Source organism: Magnolia sinica, chromosome 5 (genome assembly GCF_029962835.1).
Source record: "Magnolia sinica isolate HGM2019 chromosome 5, MsV1, whole genome shotgun sequence".
In the NCBI taxonomy this organism is placed as follows: domain Eukaryota; kingdom Viridiplantae; phylum Streptophyta; class Magnoliopsida; order Magnoliales; family Magnoliaceae; genus Magnolia; species Magnolia sinica.
Window position 1 is genome coordinate 82,264,711 of NC_080577.1, and position 16,118 is coordinate 82,280,828.

The 16,118-nt window shown below is 46.2% G+C and overlaps 1 protein-coding gene across 1 annotated transcript; it reads left to right on the forward strand.

Annotated features, from left to right (window-relative positions):
- The first annotated feature begins 3,434 nt into the window (after nucleotides 1-3,434).
- Nucleotides 3,435-14,623, forward strand: LOC131247077 (uncharacterized). Its single transcript, XM_058247519.1, has 3 exons — nucleotides 3,435-3,804; nucleotides 13,743-13,804; nucleotides 14,150-14,623. Exons 1-3 carry the CDS (start codon nucleotides 3,435-3,437, stop codon nucleotides 14,621-14,623), a joined length of 906 nt encoding a protein of 301 aa, XP_058103502.1.
- The last annotated feature ends 1,495 nt before the right edge of the window (nucleotides 14,624-16,118 follow it).

Here is a 16,118-nt window from a genome sequence, read left to right on the forward strand (position 1 = left end):
AGTTTGGCTACAGACTTAGGGCAAAAAGGCCGGTACCTGTCCGTTACATCAATGAGACGACTCTTAATCAGATGGACATCGGGGCATGACGATGACAAGCTCTACTTAAAGAAAGTGAGGATGAGACTGAGAGCGAAGAGGAAGAGAGTAATGAAGAAGGTGGGACTGAAATAGAAGAAGATGAAGAGCAAGACGAGGAAGAAGTGGAGACCTAGGACACGAGTGAGAGTTTTCCTCCTACGGCACTGGAGCAGGGCATGAATCAGGCCACCAGGGATGCCCGTATAGCTTGACTTGAGGAGGGTCAGGCTGGCCTATGACAGGACATTATGGATCTTCGGGGCCTCGTGAAACACAAGTTTAAGAAGGTGACTCGCAATTTGAAGTCTATCCTGTGCTGCCTACAGGATAAGGGTGCACCTCCTCCATCGCTGACTCGGATGCCTAGTCATCCAAGTCGTTGCCCCGTAGCTTGTTTGTTTGCTGTCTTAGAATGTTTGTGTTTCAATGTTTAAGAACTTAGTAGCATCGTGGGTAGATCGTGTGTTTGTGTTTGGCAATTGCTCTATGTTGGTAGTCTTGCTCTATAATAGCTTTCATGCATTTTCTGTCATGATTCATGTAATGTGTATTTCATGTATTGTGACAATTTTGAAAAAATGAAATGCATGCGGTCTCTTTTTGCTAAGAAGTTGTGTGGAATGCTTAAAGGATTGTGTATTGCTATGCTACTTCTTACGTAAGTGAACCCTATTTTCATATAGGGAATGTGTTGAGGGTCAAATATTGCATATCAGACCCCATTTATTACCTGGATTTATGAGCATGACTCTGTTTAACGGCTTGGTTTAACTGTGTATGTGATGCAAGGTGTAATTACGAACTGAGACTAAGAAAGGGTGTTTAAAGCTGGGATTTAACGCTCTGATGACACCAAGGCAAGGGACGGACCCCAGGGGACCAAGATCATCGAATTTACACACCGGAGATCCGTGAAAATCAAGTAACTGAAGTTCAAGTGGCCCAAAATTGGTTCATAATGAAAGATCACAGGGTTCCCACTATCCGTTCAGGTCAAAACTCTATACAGGGCCTGAGGACTCTAAATGAACCGTACATGTCGAAATTCATCCGTCGGATCATCGCGGGAGCAGCCCAACGGACAGATCAGCTACCAAAATAATGATATGGGGCCCACCTGACATCTTGATATGCTTCACTTTTGGTCTCACCCCTTTTATGGAAGTACTAAAGATGATGGACGGATTGGATGTTACATATACATCACGATGGACCCCACAGGGCCAGTGCGTGTACACCATGTACACGGCACTGGCCGTGCACCGAACCACGCTACGCGGGTCAGCAGCGCTGACCCGCATCTCCTTTTCAAATACGGCGGTGGCCGTTTCACGCGGCGAGACGGACGGACGGCTTTGCGGATGCTAGTGGGCCCCACACATCATTCCAGTGAATGATCCAGGCCGTCCATCTTGTAGAGGGCCATGAGTTCTTCAAACCCATGCTAAACTTTTGGACCCATGCAAGCACACGTGCACGATACAGAGGCCATAAGTGGACTGCCCTGCAACGTTCAAATTGATGTTTGGGTGATTTCTTCTCTGATTCCGCGTCAAAGGACGGCAAAGACCACTCTTTCCCGACCGAAATTTCGAGAGGAATCTGGTGGATGGCTTGGATTTCTCATTTGAAGCTTATTGTGGACCCCACCATTGTCACAGCGTAAAGAATACGCAAGCGCTGTTTACGCAATCCGGAAAAACCCGGATTTTCCGAGCTATTGTGTATCCATAGAGAGGGTCGGATGGCCAATCCGAACCGTCCAAACACTACAAAGCTGGGTCTTCAACCTCACCATGGAGTCAGATTCCAAGGTAAGGAGGTTCGCTATTCCAGAAATCACTCCAAAAATCACGCTGTTTGCAGTTTCGCTGCGAAAGAGGAGTGCGTGACTCCTTGTTCTCTTCTAACTTTCGCACCGACTCCAGCATGCACCCACGGCCATCTCTGTTGTCTATAAAAGAAGAAGAGAGAAACAAAGAAAGGGGATTCGGAGAGAACTATCGTGAAGTTTTTGAGACAGGGGGAGAGCTAGGCAGGGGAGAGCTAGGCAGAGGAAAAAGGAGGAGAGCACTGGAGCATTTGCTGCTGCTGTGCATGGAAGGAGCGCTCGTTTTTTTTTTTAGTTTTTGACAAAGGAAGAAAACGGGAAGAAAAAGGGGTGCTCGGTCTTGGGTTTTCTCTTCTTCCTTCTTATTCTTTTCTTTTCCCTTTTATTTTTTTATTTTAATCAGCCATTCATGTGTAGCTAAACCTCTTAGCTAGGGCTAAGGGTTGAAGCTTGTAGCCTGATGGGAGAGATGTTGCTGGTGCCCTTTGATTAAGATTGAAGAGATTATTTTTGACTTAATTTTATGGGAATATTTTTAGTTGTTAATGGCATGTTGTGACTGAAATTACAATGGGCTTGCAATGGCTTTGAATATTCCTTTCCTCTTTTTATATTTATGAAGTCAGGAAGCCCTGTTGTTTGCTTTGTCTCCTGGGCATGGTAGGATGACAATACCTTCCTGACCTTCACGGCATGTTGATTGATTGATAATTAGATTAATTCTGTTGTTTGCTTTGTCTCCTGGGCATGGTCTGGTGATGGAATCCATTCTAATTCATACACCTTTCATCTCTTGAAACCTATATCAATGGCAGTTCAGTAAATTTTCATAATTTGTGATCCTGGCATAGGATCTCCCTGATCTCTACGAGTGGATCCTCTGAATCCCTAGTTTTCCTTCCTTTGAATTACTTAAGTTTTAGATAATTATTCCACAAATTATTCCCTAAGTTTTACTTGATTTAGATCGCATCTTAGTCTAGTTCTAGTTCTACTTGATTTCAGATAACGTACAGGTATCAGTCCCTGTGGATTCGACCTCGGTCTTACCGAGTTTATTACTACATCACAACCCTATACTTGGGGAGTGAACAGAATGCCACCTGAGGTCACATGGAGCACAGCATGCCTTACACTTATTGATTCGATGGACCAGGCCCCTCCCTAGAGTGATGGTCGTATGGACCCTGGTTTGGGCCCGGTTTGTGAGGCTATTCCTGAGCCTCGGCCTTCTACTAGTCCTACAGTTGGGCCGCCACCTTACACACCACTGATTCGCGATTAAAACCGTGCGTCTTCTTCGACACAGCATGAGCCTCAGTCAGCCCCACCTACTGATAGGTTGGAGCAGTTGATGATGATGATGCACCAGCAGCACTAACAGCTCTTGACCACGATTGCAGGGGCCCTAGCTCAGGGTAGAAGTGAGACTCCACCTTCACCATCTGTATGCCCTGCTGAGGCTGTAGGGCCTTCTGCCTAGGATGAGGGTGTGCCCTCACCTGCACTTGCTATATACCCTATGGGGAATTTGGGTATGAGTGGCCTTCTCGAGCGATTCCAGCACTTGCGGCTTCCTATATTTGCGGGTTCTTACAGACACGAGGAGGCCAAATATTGGCTAGACCGCATCTCTAAGATGTTGAGGATGCTACATTGTACAGAACCGGAGCAGGTCGAGTTAGCCACCTTTATATTTGAAAAGGAGGCCAGCTTGTGGTGGGATAGTATCCTGCGGACCATTGCAATCGAATATGTATGGACATGGGCAGCTTTTGAGTTCCGCTTCCATGAGTACTACCCCCAAACGTACCGGCACGAGAAGGAGAATGAGTTCTTGTGCCTCAGAGAGGGGGGACAGAGTACGAGCAACCATTTACAGAGTTGGGCAGGTAAGTCCCTATAGTACTTGCTGATACGCAGATGCGGATGCGGCATTTTTCAGAGGGCTTGCGACTTGAGATTCGGTCGAAGATGTGTTGTGCTAGCATACCCTCCTATGCTGAGCTAGTACACATGTTTATGCGGGCGGAGCAAGATGGATATCGACTGTCACGTTCTCGTGGACCTATGATCCCTATGTCACGACCAGATTTGCCGAGCAGACCATTCCTTGGCAAGAGATCCCGTACCGACTCACCTCCTAGGATCGCGGCACCATCAGTTCCAATGAGGCGACCTGGACTGACGTGTACGTATTGTGGCAGACCAGGTCATGCTGCAAAGAGCTATTTTGCATGCATGAGAGATAATGGATTTTCGCCGCCATAGAGAATCGACCGTACTCACCCTCAGGCTCTGCGGCTCCACCCCTATAGACAGCACCTGCACATCCTTCTTTCAGGCCCCCTGCATCTCGATCTAGGCCACCTCAATAGCCTATGGCACCTCAGCCCAATTGTTTTCAGTAGGCTCGAGTGCATTCACTTACAGCAAAGGCATCAGAGGCAGCACCTCTGCCACCCATGGATTTTGATGTTACAGCTCATATCCAAGGTACTCCAGTCTTTGTATTCGTGGACACCGGGTCCACTGTCTCTATCATATCGTGCACAACAGTCAAGCGGCTAGGCTTGGAAACTAGTCCTATGGTTGGGGTGAGAATCCTTACTACCACAAGGACTTTCTTGGATGCTACCAGGATCTGTAAGGGGTGTTCGATAGATGTAGGGAGCGGGACAGCGCTCCTCGACTTGATTGTCACCCCATTACATCTATATGATGTCATTCTCGGTATGGATTGGCTCATAGAGATGAAGGCAGAGATCGACTGCGATTGTAGAGTGGTGACAGTTTATGGATCAGAGGGCACGACCTTTACTTTTCCAATACAGGTCAGTTGGCCCTATCGCGTTGATTGTTATGCTTCCATGCTGGAGGACGCTCATGGTCCAGCGCTTGAGGATAATCCTATGGTCTAAGAGTTCTCAGACATGTTCAGGAAGATACCTGGACTACCCCCTCAGCACGAAATTGATTTCACCATTGATTTAGCACCTAGTGCGATGCCCATTTCACTTTCGACCTATCGCATGGCTCCATGCGAGATGGAGGAGCTGAGGAAATAGATCGATGATCTGTTAGATGCTAGTTTTATACGACCCAGTGTGTCTCCATGGGGAGCACCTGTATTGTTTGTAAAGAAGAAGGATGGTTCATTGCGATTATGTATTGATTCTCACAAGTTGAGCCAAGTGACGGCGAAGAACAAGTATCCCTTGCCTAGGATAGACGATCTATTCGATTAATTGAAGGGGGCAAGGTATTTCTCGAAGATTGACTTGCAGTCAGGGTATCACCAGTTGCGTGTCAGGGATGAGGACGTGCAGAAGACGGCTTTCAGGACCAATTTTGGACATTATGAGTTTCTCATAATGTCGTTCGGCCTTACAAACGCACCAGCCGTGTTCATGGACTTGATGAACAGGATATTTCGGCCATTCCTTTTCTGATTCATCATCGTGTTTATTGATGACATCCTTATATAGTCCAAGAGTCGGGAGGAGCACGAGGAGCACCTACAAGCAGTCTTGGATACTCTGAGGAAGAACCAGTTATTTGCACAGTACAAGAAGTGCGACTTCTGGAACGAGGAAGTCAAGTTTCTAGGACATGTGGTGTCCAGAGAAGGGATAACTATGGACCTTGCCAAGGTAGTCATAGTTCAGGACTGAAAGCAGCCTGGTTCGGTTACTGAGGTGAGGAGTCTCCTTGGCCTGGCAGGTTACTATCGCCGATTTATTCAAAATTTCTCGAAGATAGCTAGACCTTTGTCCCCGTTGACACGGAAGGATCTGAAGTTCGCCTGGAATGAAAAAGCAAAAGTAGCTTTTCAGGAGCTGAAGGACAAGTTGACGTCCACCCCTGTGCTAGTATTGCCAGAGCAAGGGGTCAAGTATACGATATACACGGACGCGTCTCACATCGGTTTAGGCGGTGTATTGATGCAAAAGGACAGGGTTATTGCTTACCTATCACGACAGTTGAGGAAACATGAGGAAAACTACCCTACGCACGACTTGGAGTTAGCTACCATTATCTTTGGTTTGAAGATCTGGAGGCATTACCTCTATGGAGAGGAGTTCGAGCTCTCTTGCGACCACAAGAACCTCAGATACATATTCACTCAGCGGGACCTGAATATGAGGCAGGGACGATGGATGGAGACACTGAAGGATTTCAAGTTCGAAGTCTCTTACCATCCTGGCAAGGCCAACCTTGTGGCAGACGCATGGAGCCACAAGAAGGCATTAGCATTTGCGGCTCCATTGATGATAATAGAGTGGGACATGGTAGAGTTTGTGCGAGACTTTGAGCAGAAACTCATTGTGGAGGAGCCGTATGAGGGCATTGCACATATTCGAGTACAACCCCTCATTGATGACAGGATTATCGCAGCTCAGGCAGACAATGAGCTGTTAGCGAAGATGAGAAGGCAGGCTAACAGCGATGAGGACTCAGCATGGAGCATTGGTACAGATGGAGGCTTATGTTACCGTGGCCGCCTATGCGTCCTGAACCTCCCTGACCTGAGGAAGGAAGTTCTTGAAGCCGCTCACGATTCTAGGATGGTTATGCATCCAGGCAGCACGAAGATGTATTGTGACATGAAGAGGTCGTATTGGTGGGATAATATGAAGGCTCACATAGCAGATTACGTGTCCCGTTGTCTCACGTGCCAGCAGGTCAAGGAAAAGCATCGCCGACCTCCTGGTTTGCTTCAGCCCATGCCCATAGTAGAATGGAAGTGGGACTTCATCTCTGTGGATTTCATTTCAGGTTTGCTAAAGACGAGTAAGGGTTATGATTCCATTTGGGTGATCGTGGACTGGTTGACGAAATTGGCTCATTTCCTCCCTATCAGAGTTTCAAACTCTGTAGATGAGTTGGCCAGATTGTACATCAAGGAGATTGTACGTTTGCATGGAGTTCCCTTGGAGATCGTGTCAAATCGAGACATGAGATTCACATATATCTTCTGAACTCATATCTAGGAAGCGATGGGTGTGAAGTTGAAGTTCAGTACCGCGTTCCACCCACAGACTGACGGGCAAACGGAACGGGTGAATCAGATTCTGGAAGATATGTTGTGGGCCCGTGTATTGTATTTCAAGGACAGTTGGGATGACTGTCTTCCCTATGTAGAGTTCGCCTATAATAACAGCTTCCAAGCGAGTATTGACATCGCTCCTTACGAGGCACTGTATGGGCGCCCGTGCAGAGTGCCACATTGCTGGGTAGAGGTTGGCGAGAAGAGTTTGATTGGCCCGGAGTTAGTACAGGAAACCTCAGAGAAGATCAACATTATCAGGTGCCGACTGCTGACAGCGCAGTGCAGACAGAAGAGCTACGCCGATACGAGGTGGCGACCACTAGAGTTTGAAGTCGGAGACCACGTATTTCTCAGAGTTTCCCTATGAAGGGAGTCCTTCGGTTTGGCAAGAAGGGGAAGCTTATGCCTCGATTCATTGGTCCATTCCAGATACTGGATCGAGTGGGAGTGGTAGCGTATCGCCTTGCTTTGCCTACACCACTTGCGGGCGTACATAACATATTTCATGTATCTATGCTGAAGAAGTACGTTCCCGATCCTTCCCACATTATCAGATGGGAGCAGGTACAGTTGAACGAGGACGCTGCATATGTATTGCGACCGACGCGTATCCTGGACAGGAAGGAACAGGTATTGCATAGCAAAGTTATTCCACTTGTGAAAGTGCTGTGGACGCATCACACAGAAGAAGAGGCTACTTGGGAGACAGAAGCTGAGGTTCGAAAGAACTACCCTCAGATTCTCGAGGAGTACGAAAAGGTACAAATTTCGAGGATGAAATTTTTCTTTAAGGGGGGTAGATTGTAATGTCTTGGGAAAAATCCGTACAAAGACCTAAGTACCACCTCAGACAGAAATCACCCAGAACCAAATCCTTTAGAAATTAGGTTAATATTAGCAAGTGTTAAGCTAGAGTGCTTATGAAATTAACACTAATCACTTTAAATAAGATCTTCAAGACCCAAAACGTGCAGAATCATTGACGTTACATTACCCTGAAATCTAAAATCCATCCTTAAACCTGGTTGCTCTCGAGAGCATCTTGAAACTTCGTATCAAACCTGGACCACATGTTAAAAGTCCGATTACCCCGAAACTATACAGATATGACCGCATTACTGGACTTCACAACCCCCTTGGAAATCAAGTCCTAACTGTGTCTAGAAATGCACAACTTGAGCCCGGAACGAAGAGTATGAGAAACGTGAAAATATTTAGAAATAAAATCCGAATTTAAGTAATCTGAGTCGTGTCACTTGTGGGTCAAATATAAGGATTCAAACCGTCAGAATCTGACCCAAATACACCCTCGGATCAGGAGAAATGTCCCTCACATGTCGATGTACTTGTGGCCCTGATCGAGTTACCGTGACCACTGAACTGAAACTAGTCCACCACGGCTGATCTGTAAATTCGATGGGAACAAAAACTCAGCATGACTTAGATCCATGGTCAGGGATCTTAAGTCCGACCACACGTGAAAAAGGGGCCACCAAAAGTGCTCCGTTGGACCGGAATGACCCATATTTGGTTATAACCTAAGTATACCTTGGCCCTAGGGACATTTCCATCAAACCTGGGCCTATATAAGGACCTTAAACCCCCTCTCTCATATCCCATACGAATTTGAGAAAAACCCTAGGAGAGAGAAGAGAGTAAAGAGAGAAAGTGAGAGAGAACTTGGAGAAGATTCTTGGTGTTCTACCCTGCCTTTTTCCCATGCTTGTTCATCACTACTGGATCGCTATTCCGGCAAATTCCATTCCGTTCTTAGGTAAGAAAACCTAACCCTAATCTGTTCTAGGGTTTTTGATAGTGTAGCTTATCAAATAGCTAACCTAATTATCCTATAGGTTGCCAAATCTGCCGTAGACAAAGACTTAACTTTAAACTGAGTTCATTACAAGTCTACCAGCGAAAGGTGCAGACTATAAAAGTATAGGTTATGGTTTTCAAGGCTTTCAATGTTGGTTAATGGTTTAGTACTGATGTGGGTGAAATTTCACATGCAAAATGCGATGTTTTTATTACGTTTCTGATATATATGAACTATATTGAGATTTGTGTATTCCATGTATATGTAAAAAGTATCGTATATGTATGAAATATGAACAAGTATTTGCCATGATTTGTTGTCGTGTGTTTGTGCTAGTTGTATGTATAACAACTCCTTGGCGAAAGGATCCACCCAAATACATGTTATGACCGATGTACATCATATATGTTGAAGTGTGTAAACTAAGTGTTTGTCGAAATGTCTGAGTGAACATGGAATCATGATTAATACTTGTTATGATAGATGTTTGTTAATACATGATTGTTGTATGTGTCACAACTCCCATGTGAAGGGATTTGCTATAATATGCATTTTAAGTAAATAAATCTATGTACGCTGGAATATGTAGTCTAAGTGTTTGTAGAAATGTCTGAATGATCAGGCATGTAGTATTTGTACTTTACATGGGTGCTGAGATAAGAATCTTAACTACCTTAATGATGTGTATGATTTCCTCCATGTAATTTGTATTCTTTGTCTGCTTTACTTAGACACTGTATATGTGTGAATTCATGTTTTAGTTGAAATCCATCAAATGGTCACATGCTTGTATGATTGGAATTGTTGATCCATTACTGTTTTGATTAGCTTGTATGATTATCTGTTATAATTTAATGTGTCTGGGACTATGGAATAGTCCAGGCAATCGGTAACAAGCACTGAATAGGTGGCTGAGGTTGTCTCGCTACATAGGACGTGATTGATGAATCGGAGCCGTACTTGGGATGTCGACAGTGGTTAGGCCACACGGAGTGCTTACGCACTTCATGTCGATTAACTCAATGTGCGCTCTTACTAATCGAGCTTGTCAAGTAACCCAATTAACTCAATGTATGGACGCTACTGCTTGAATCTAAGGTACCAAACTCACTAGTGAAACCCCGTTAACCTTGGTACCTCGATCTGCTAAGACTCATGAGCCGGACATGATGGTATGGGACACTGTGGTCGAGTTGTTAGCCTACGCTGGGGTGATGAGCCTCCCCGTAGTGACTAGTGAGTAACCCAGACTCGTGAGCCGAATACGGTGGTATGGGACACTGTATTCGAGCTGTCGACCTACACTGATAAGGTGATGAGCCCTTTGTAGTGACCTCGAGCGTACACTAAGACTGCGTAGAGGCGACAAGCCCTTACGTAGCAACAAGAGTACACTAGGCCTGCACTGATAAGGTGACGAGCCCTTTGCAACGACCTAAAACCATATCATCGTATGAGATTTACTAGGATTCATGACCCTAGAATGGATCATTGTTTGAGAATGCTCATGCACCGCATTACGCGTGCATTTGGCGTAGCAGGTCAAGCATTATGGCAGTGTTGCATGCGCGAACGTAAGATAAAGTCACTGAGGGAGCGTAGGCGAGGGCATGCATCATTATTCATATCATTCTTGCATTAATCACAGTACTTAGGGATGTTTGCTTGTATTGTGTTATCATTACTGCTTGACTGAATTGATAACATGCTAACCTTTGCTTTATTTTTCCACTAAGTTGATCACTCACTCCCACATTCTAGGACGGTGTTCTGAACACCCACCAGACTCTGTCTTAGTTATAGATGATGATGCAACTCAGGAGGCGGAGCCTGATTTCTATGATGATCAGGACGAGTTCTCATATATGCAGTTCTCGGGGGGTTTCGCTTAGACCTTCCGGATCGACGGGGCTACAGGGTTTATTTTTGGTAGTTGAACTATTTTGAACTATTACATGTATATGATGACACAGTGATGTATTCATACTATGGAGACCGATCATGATCTTTTAGTTCATACACGTTTATATACATTTTCCAGTCTTCCGCTTGCGTTATGTGAATTGATCTGGAGTATGAATTACTATTTTGGTATAATCCCACTCATGATTAATGCACTAACACAGACAATATTTAATCATCATTAAATATATTGCATAAGTGAAGCGTTGGAACTCGGGAGTTGGACTTATACTCGACCCCCGATTTTCAGGGCGTTACAAGTTTGTATCAGAGCATGATTTGGATTAAACCGGACTTGGGTTATGGTCACACAATGCATGCTGATGCCACCTTAGTATAAGAGGGGGTGAGATAAATCTAGAAATAATGCAGGATTCCCAGTTGCACCAATCAACGAAAGTTTACTAAAAACGATCGCCGAGATCGGGTCCGTGCACACTCTTGATCACATACAACGACCCCAAATCACTTCTAGACCATCTATCGATGGGTTTAGACCGTGTATCATCCCATCCTAGTTGATAAAAATCTGGTAAACTTGAATCTGCACCAGGTTCTATTCAAAGTGACCCGAAATGAGTTGAAACAGACTAGGGGCCCAATCGGGGCATTTTCGGGAGGACCCAGGGTGGGACCCACATCATTTTCTAGCTTTGGGGACAGGAGGACCTTGCTCAAATGACGAGCCCTCACCAGATACTCCAAAGACTAGCGAGGCCCTCGCAGATTCGGCGAGCCCTCGCTGCCCAGCGGGCCTGCTCGGGCCGACGTATTTAGGGCCTAGTGTGGCCCACTCCTCCATGGTTGGTCATTTAAAACCCCTCCTAAACCATTTTACCTTCATAAGCTACCACTCCAAGCTTTCCTTTTCATGAAATTTCTCTCAAAACCCCACAACAATCCCTCTCCAAACCCTTTCTTCTTCCATTTTCGTGCACCCTCAGTCTACCCATCTCAAAACCCACCTCCATTACTGATTTTCCTTTCTTTTCTTTCTATTTGATCACTCAAATCCCTACTTTGAGTCTCAAATTCGTGGAAGGCCCATCATTCCTTTCATTTCCCTCTTTTCTTTCATTTTTCATAGCCTTCTTCGAGCTTATTACGGCCATATTTTCAATTTCCACCATTCTCTCTTTCATGGGGAAGAAGAGAGCTCCGGTTGATAAAGCTGGGCCTAGTCGCCCAACCCGTTCAAGGAGGCCCAGAGGCACCACCGTGAGCACAACCGCCACTTAAGAGTTTCAGACAAAGCGAGAACTTGATCCCTAGGCTCCCGTTGGAAGGACTTTATTGGAGGAGCTTTCTCATGGAGTATATGAGGGCCATAGGGTCCTTTCTAAAGCTCATGTAGATGCACGGTTATTTGGGGAATATCTCTTATTTGAGCACCTGGAAGAGGCCAGGTGGGGTCCGCTATTTGGGGGCGAATACCGCGCAAATGTGGGTACTGTCCGAGCTTTCTATGCTCACATTCGAGAACCTTCGCTGGAGCCATTGCAGTTCAAGATCCCTTACGAAAGAGATTGGGAGGCCACAATTGACGTTGCTTTGATATCCCGACTTCTGAACGTGCCGCTTGGTGAGGTTCATGCAAGTGAGAAGAATCTGAGTAGTGTGCGTGAAAGGGATCATTGCACGCGGTTCCTTTGTGGTTGTCTGGTTGAATGACAACCTAACAGAAGCCTTTTAGCAACCAACATGACGGACGACTTCCGCTTGCTTCACCATATTTGCACATTCAATGTCTATCCTAGGTGGAACAACCATAGTGAGTGCACGCGCCTGATGGTGGATTTCTTATATCAGGTGCGGTAAGGAGAGAAGCTGTGTGTGCCTACGTACATCTTGCGACAGATAGTCCTTATCGTGTGTTTGAATAGAAGGACTGAATCACTCCCATTTGGCCGACTCATATGTAAGATTGAACATGATTTTGGCTACAGACTTGGGGCAGAAAGGCCGGTACCTGTCCGTTACATCAATGAGACGACTCTTAATTAGACGGACATCGGGCCACAACGACGACAAGCTCTACTTGAAGAAAGTGAGGATGAGACTGAGAACGAAGAGGAAGAGAGTAATGAAGAAGGTGGGACTGAAATAGAAGAAGAAGAAGAGCAAGACGAGGAAGAAGTGGAGGCCCAGGACACGAGTGAGAGTTTTCCTCCTACGGCACTGGAGCAGGGCACGGATCAGGCCGCCAGGGATGCCTGTATAGCTCGACTTGAGGAGGGTCAGGCTGTCCTACAACAGGACATTATGGATATTCGGGGCCTCGTGAAACACAAGTTCAAGAAGGTGACTCGCACTTTGAAGTCTATCCTGTGCTGCCTACAGGATAAGGGTGCACCTCCTCCATCGCCTGACTCGGATGCCTAGTCATCCAAGTCGTTGCCCCGTAGCTTGTTGGTTTGTTGTCTTAGAATGTTTGTGTTTTAATGTTTAAGAACTTAGTAGCATCGTGGGTAGATCGTGTGTTTGTGTTTGGCAGTTGCTTTATGTTGGTAGTCTTGCTCTGTAATAGCTTTCATGCATTTCCTGTCGTGATTCATGTAATGTGTATTTCATGTATTGTGACAATTTTGAAAAAATGAAATGCATGCGGTCTCTTTTCGCTAAGAAGTTATGTGGAATGCTTAAAGGATTGTGTATTGCTATGCTACCTCTTACGTAAGTGAACCCTATTTTCATATAGAGAATGCCACCCAGGGTCATACGGAGTAAGGCACGCCTTACACTTATTGATTCGATGGACCAGGCCCCACCCTAGAGTGATGGTCGTACGGACCCTAGTTTGGGCCCGGTTCGTGAGGCTATTCCTGAGCCTCGGCCTTCTATTGGTCCTACAGTTGGGCCGCCACATTACACACCACTGATTCGCGATCAAAACCGTGCGTCTTCGTCGACGCAGCATGAGCCTCAGTCGGCCCCACCTACTGATAGGTTGGAGCAGTTGATAATGATGATGCACCAACAGCTCTTGAGCACAATTGCAGGGCCCCTAGCTCAGGGTGGAAGTGCGGCTCCATCTTCACCATCTGTACGCCCTGCTAAGGCTGTAGGGCCTTCTACTCAGGATGAGGGTGTGCCCTCACCTGCACCTGCTATATACCCTACGGGGAATTTGGGTATGAGTGGCCTTCTTGAGCAATTTCAGTGCTTGCGACCTCCTACATTTGCGGGTTCTTTCAGACCCGAGGAGGCCGAATATTGGCTAGACCGCATCTCTAAGATGCTGAGGATGCTACATTGTACAGAGCAGGAGCAGGTCGAGTTGGCCACCTTTATGTTTGAAAAGGAGGCCAACTTGTGGTGGGATAGTATCTTACGGACCGTTGCAGTCAACTATGTATGGACGTGGGCAGCTTTTGAGTTCTGCTTCCATGAGAAGTACTACCCTCAGACGTATCGGCACGAGAAGGAGAATGAGTTCTTGCGCCTCAGACAGGGGGGCATGTCAGTGACAGAGTACGAGCATCGGTTTGCAGAGTTGGGTAGGTACGTCACAACAGTACTGGCTGACGCGCAGATGCGGATGCAGTATTTTTCAGAGGGCGTACGACCTGAGATTTGCTCGAAGATGTGTTATGCTAGCATACCCTCCTATGTTGAGCTAGTACACATGTCTATGCGGGCGGAGCAGGATGGAGATCGACTTTCACATTCTCGTGGACCTATGATCCCTAAGCCACAACTAGATTTGCCGAGCAGACCATTCCTTGGTAAGAGATCCCGTACCGACTCACCTCCTAGGATCGCGGCGCCATCAGTTTCGATGAGGCGACCTGGAGTGACGTGTACATATTGTGGCAGACCAGGTCATGCTGCAGAGAGCTATTTTACACGCATGAGAGATAGTGGGTTTTCACCGCCATAAAGAATCGACCGTACTCGCCCTCTAGCTCTATCGGCTCTACCCCTATAGACAGCACCTGCACATCCTTCTTTTAGGTCCCTTGCATCTCGATCTAGGCCACATCAATAGCCTATGGCACCTCAGCCCAATTGTTTTCAGTAGGCTCGAGTGCATTCACTTACAGCAAAGGCATCAGAGGCAACACCTCTGCCACCCATGGATTTTGATGTTACAGCTCATATCCAAGGTACTCCAGTCTTTGTATTAGTGGACACCGAGTCCACTGTCTTTATCATATTGTTCGCAACAGTCAAGCGGCTAGGTTTGGAAACTAGTCCTATGGTTGGGGTGAGAATCCTTACTGCCACAAGGACTTTCTCGGACACTACCAGGATCTGGAAGGGGTGTTCGATAGATGTAGGGAGCGGGATAGCGCTCCTCGACTTGATTGTCACCCCATTACATCTACATGATGTCATTCTCGATATGGATTGGGTCACAGAGATGAAGGCAGAGATCGACCGCGATTGTAGAGTGGTGACAGTTTATGGATTAGAGGGTACGACCTTTACTTTTCCAATACAGGTCAGTTGACCCTATCGCCATGATTGTTATGCTTCCATGCTGGAGGACACTCATGGTCCAGCGCTTAAGGACACTCCTGTGGTCCAAGAGTTCTCAGACGTGTTCAAGAAGATACCTGGACTATCCCCTCAGCATGAAATTGATTTCACCGTTCATATAGCACCTAGTGCAACGCCCATTTCACTTCCGACCTATCACATGGCTCCATGCGAGATGGAGGAGCTGAGGAAACAGATCGATGATCTGTTAGATGCTGGTTTTATATGACTTAATGTGTCTCCATGGGGAGCACTTGTATTATTTGTAATGAAGAAGGATGGTTCACTGCGATTGTGTATTGATTATCGCAGGTTGAGCTAAGTGATGGTGAAGAACAAATATCCCTTGCCCAGGATAGACGATCTGTTCGATCAATTGAAGGGGGCAAGGTATTTCTCGAAGATTGACTTTCAGTCAGGGTATCACCAGTTGCGCGTCAGGGATGAGGACGTGTAGAAGACGGCTTTCAGGACCAATTTTGGACACTATGAGTTTCTCATAATGTCGTTCGGCCTTACGAACGCATCAGCCGTGTTCATGGACTTGATGAACAGGGTATTTTGGCCATTCCTTTTTTGATTCGTCATCGTGTTTATTGATGACATCCTTATATACTCCAAGAGTCAGGAGGAGCACGAGGAACACCTGCGAGCAGTCTTGGATACTTTGAGGAAGAACCAGTTGTTTACACAGTACAAGAAGTGCGACTTCTGGAAAAAGGAAGTCAAGTTTCTGGGACATGTGGTGTCCAGAGAAGGGATAGCTATGGACCTTACCAAGGTAGCCGCAGTTCAGGACTGGAAGTAGCCCGGTTCGGTTACTAAGGTGAGGAGTCTCCTTGGGCTGGCAGGTTACTATCACCGATTTATTCAGGATTTCTCGAAGATAGCTA

Bases quoted from the DNA above. Each gene is read 5' to 3' on its own strand.
- LOC131247077 (XM_058247519.1), top strand. From the start codon at position 3,435: ATGGGGAATTTGGGTATGAGTGGCCTTCTCGAGCGATTCCAGCACTTG. The intron at 3,805-13,742 runs GTAAGTCCCTAT...GCACAATTGCAG, and splicing joins CCATTTACAGAGTTGGGCAG to GGCCCCTAGCTCAGGGTGGA. The intron at 13,805-14,149 runs GTAGGGCCTTCT...TACTACCCTCAG, and splicing joins CTGTACGCCCTGCTAAGGCT to ACGTATCGGCACGAGAAGGA.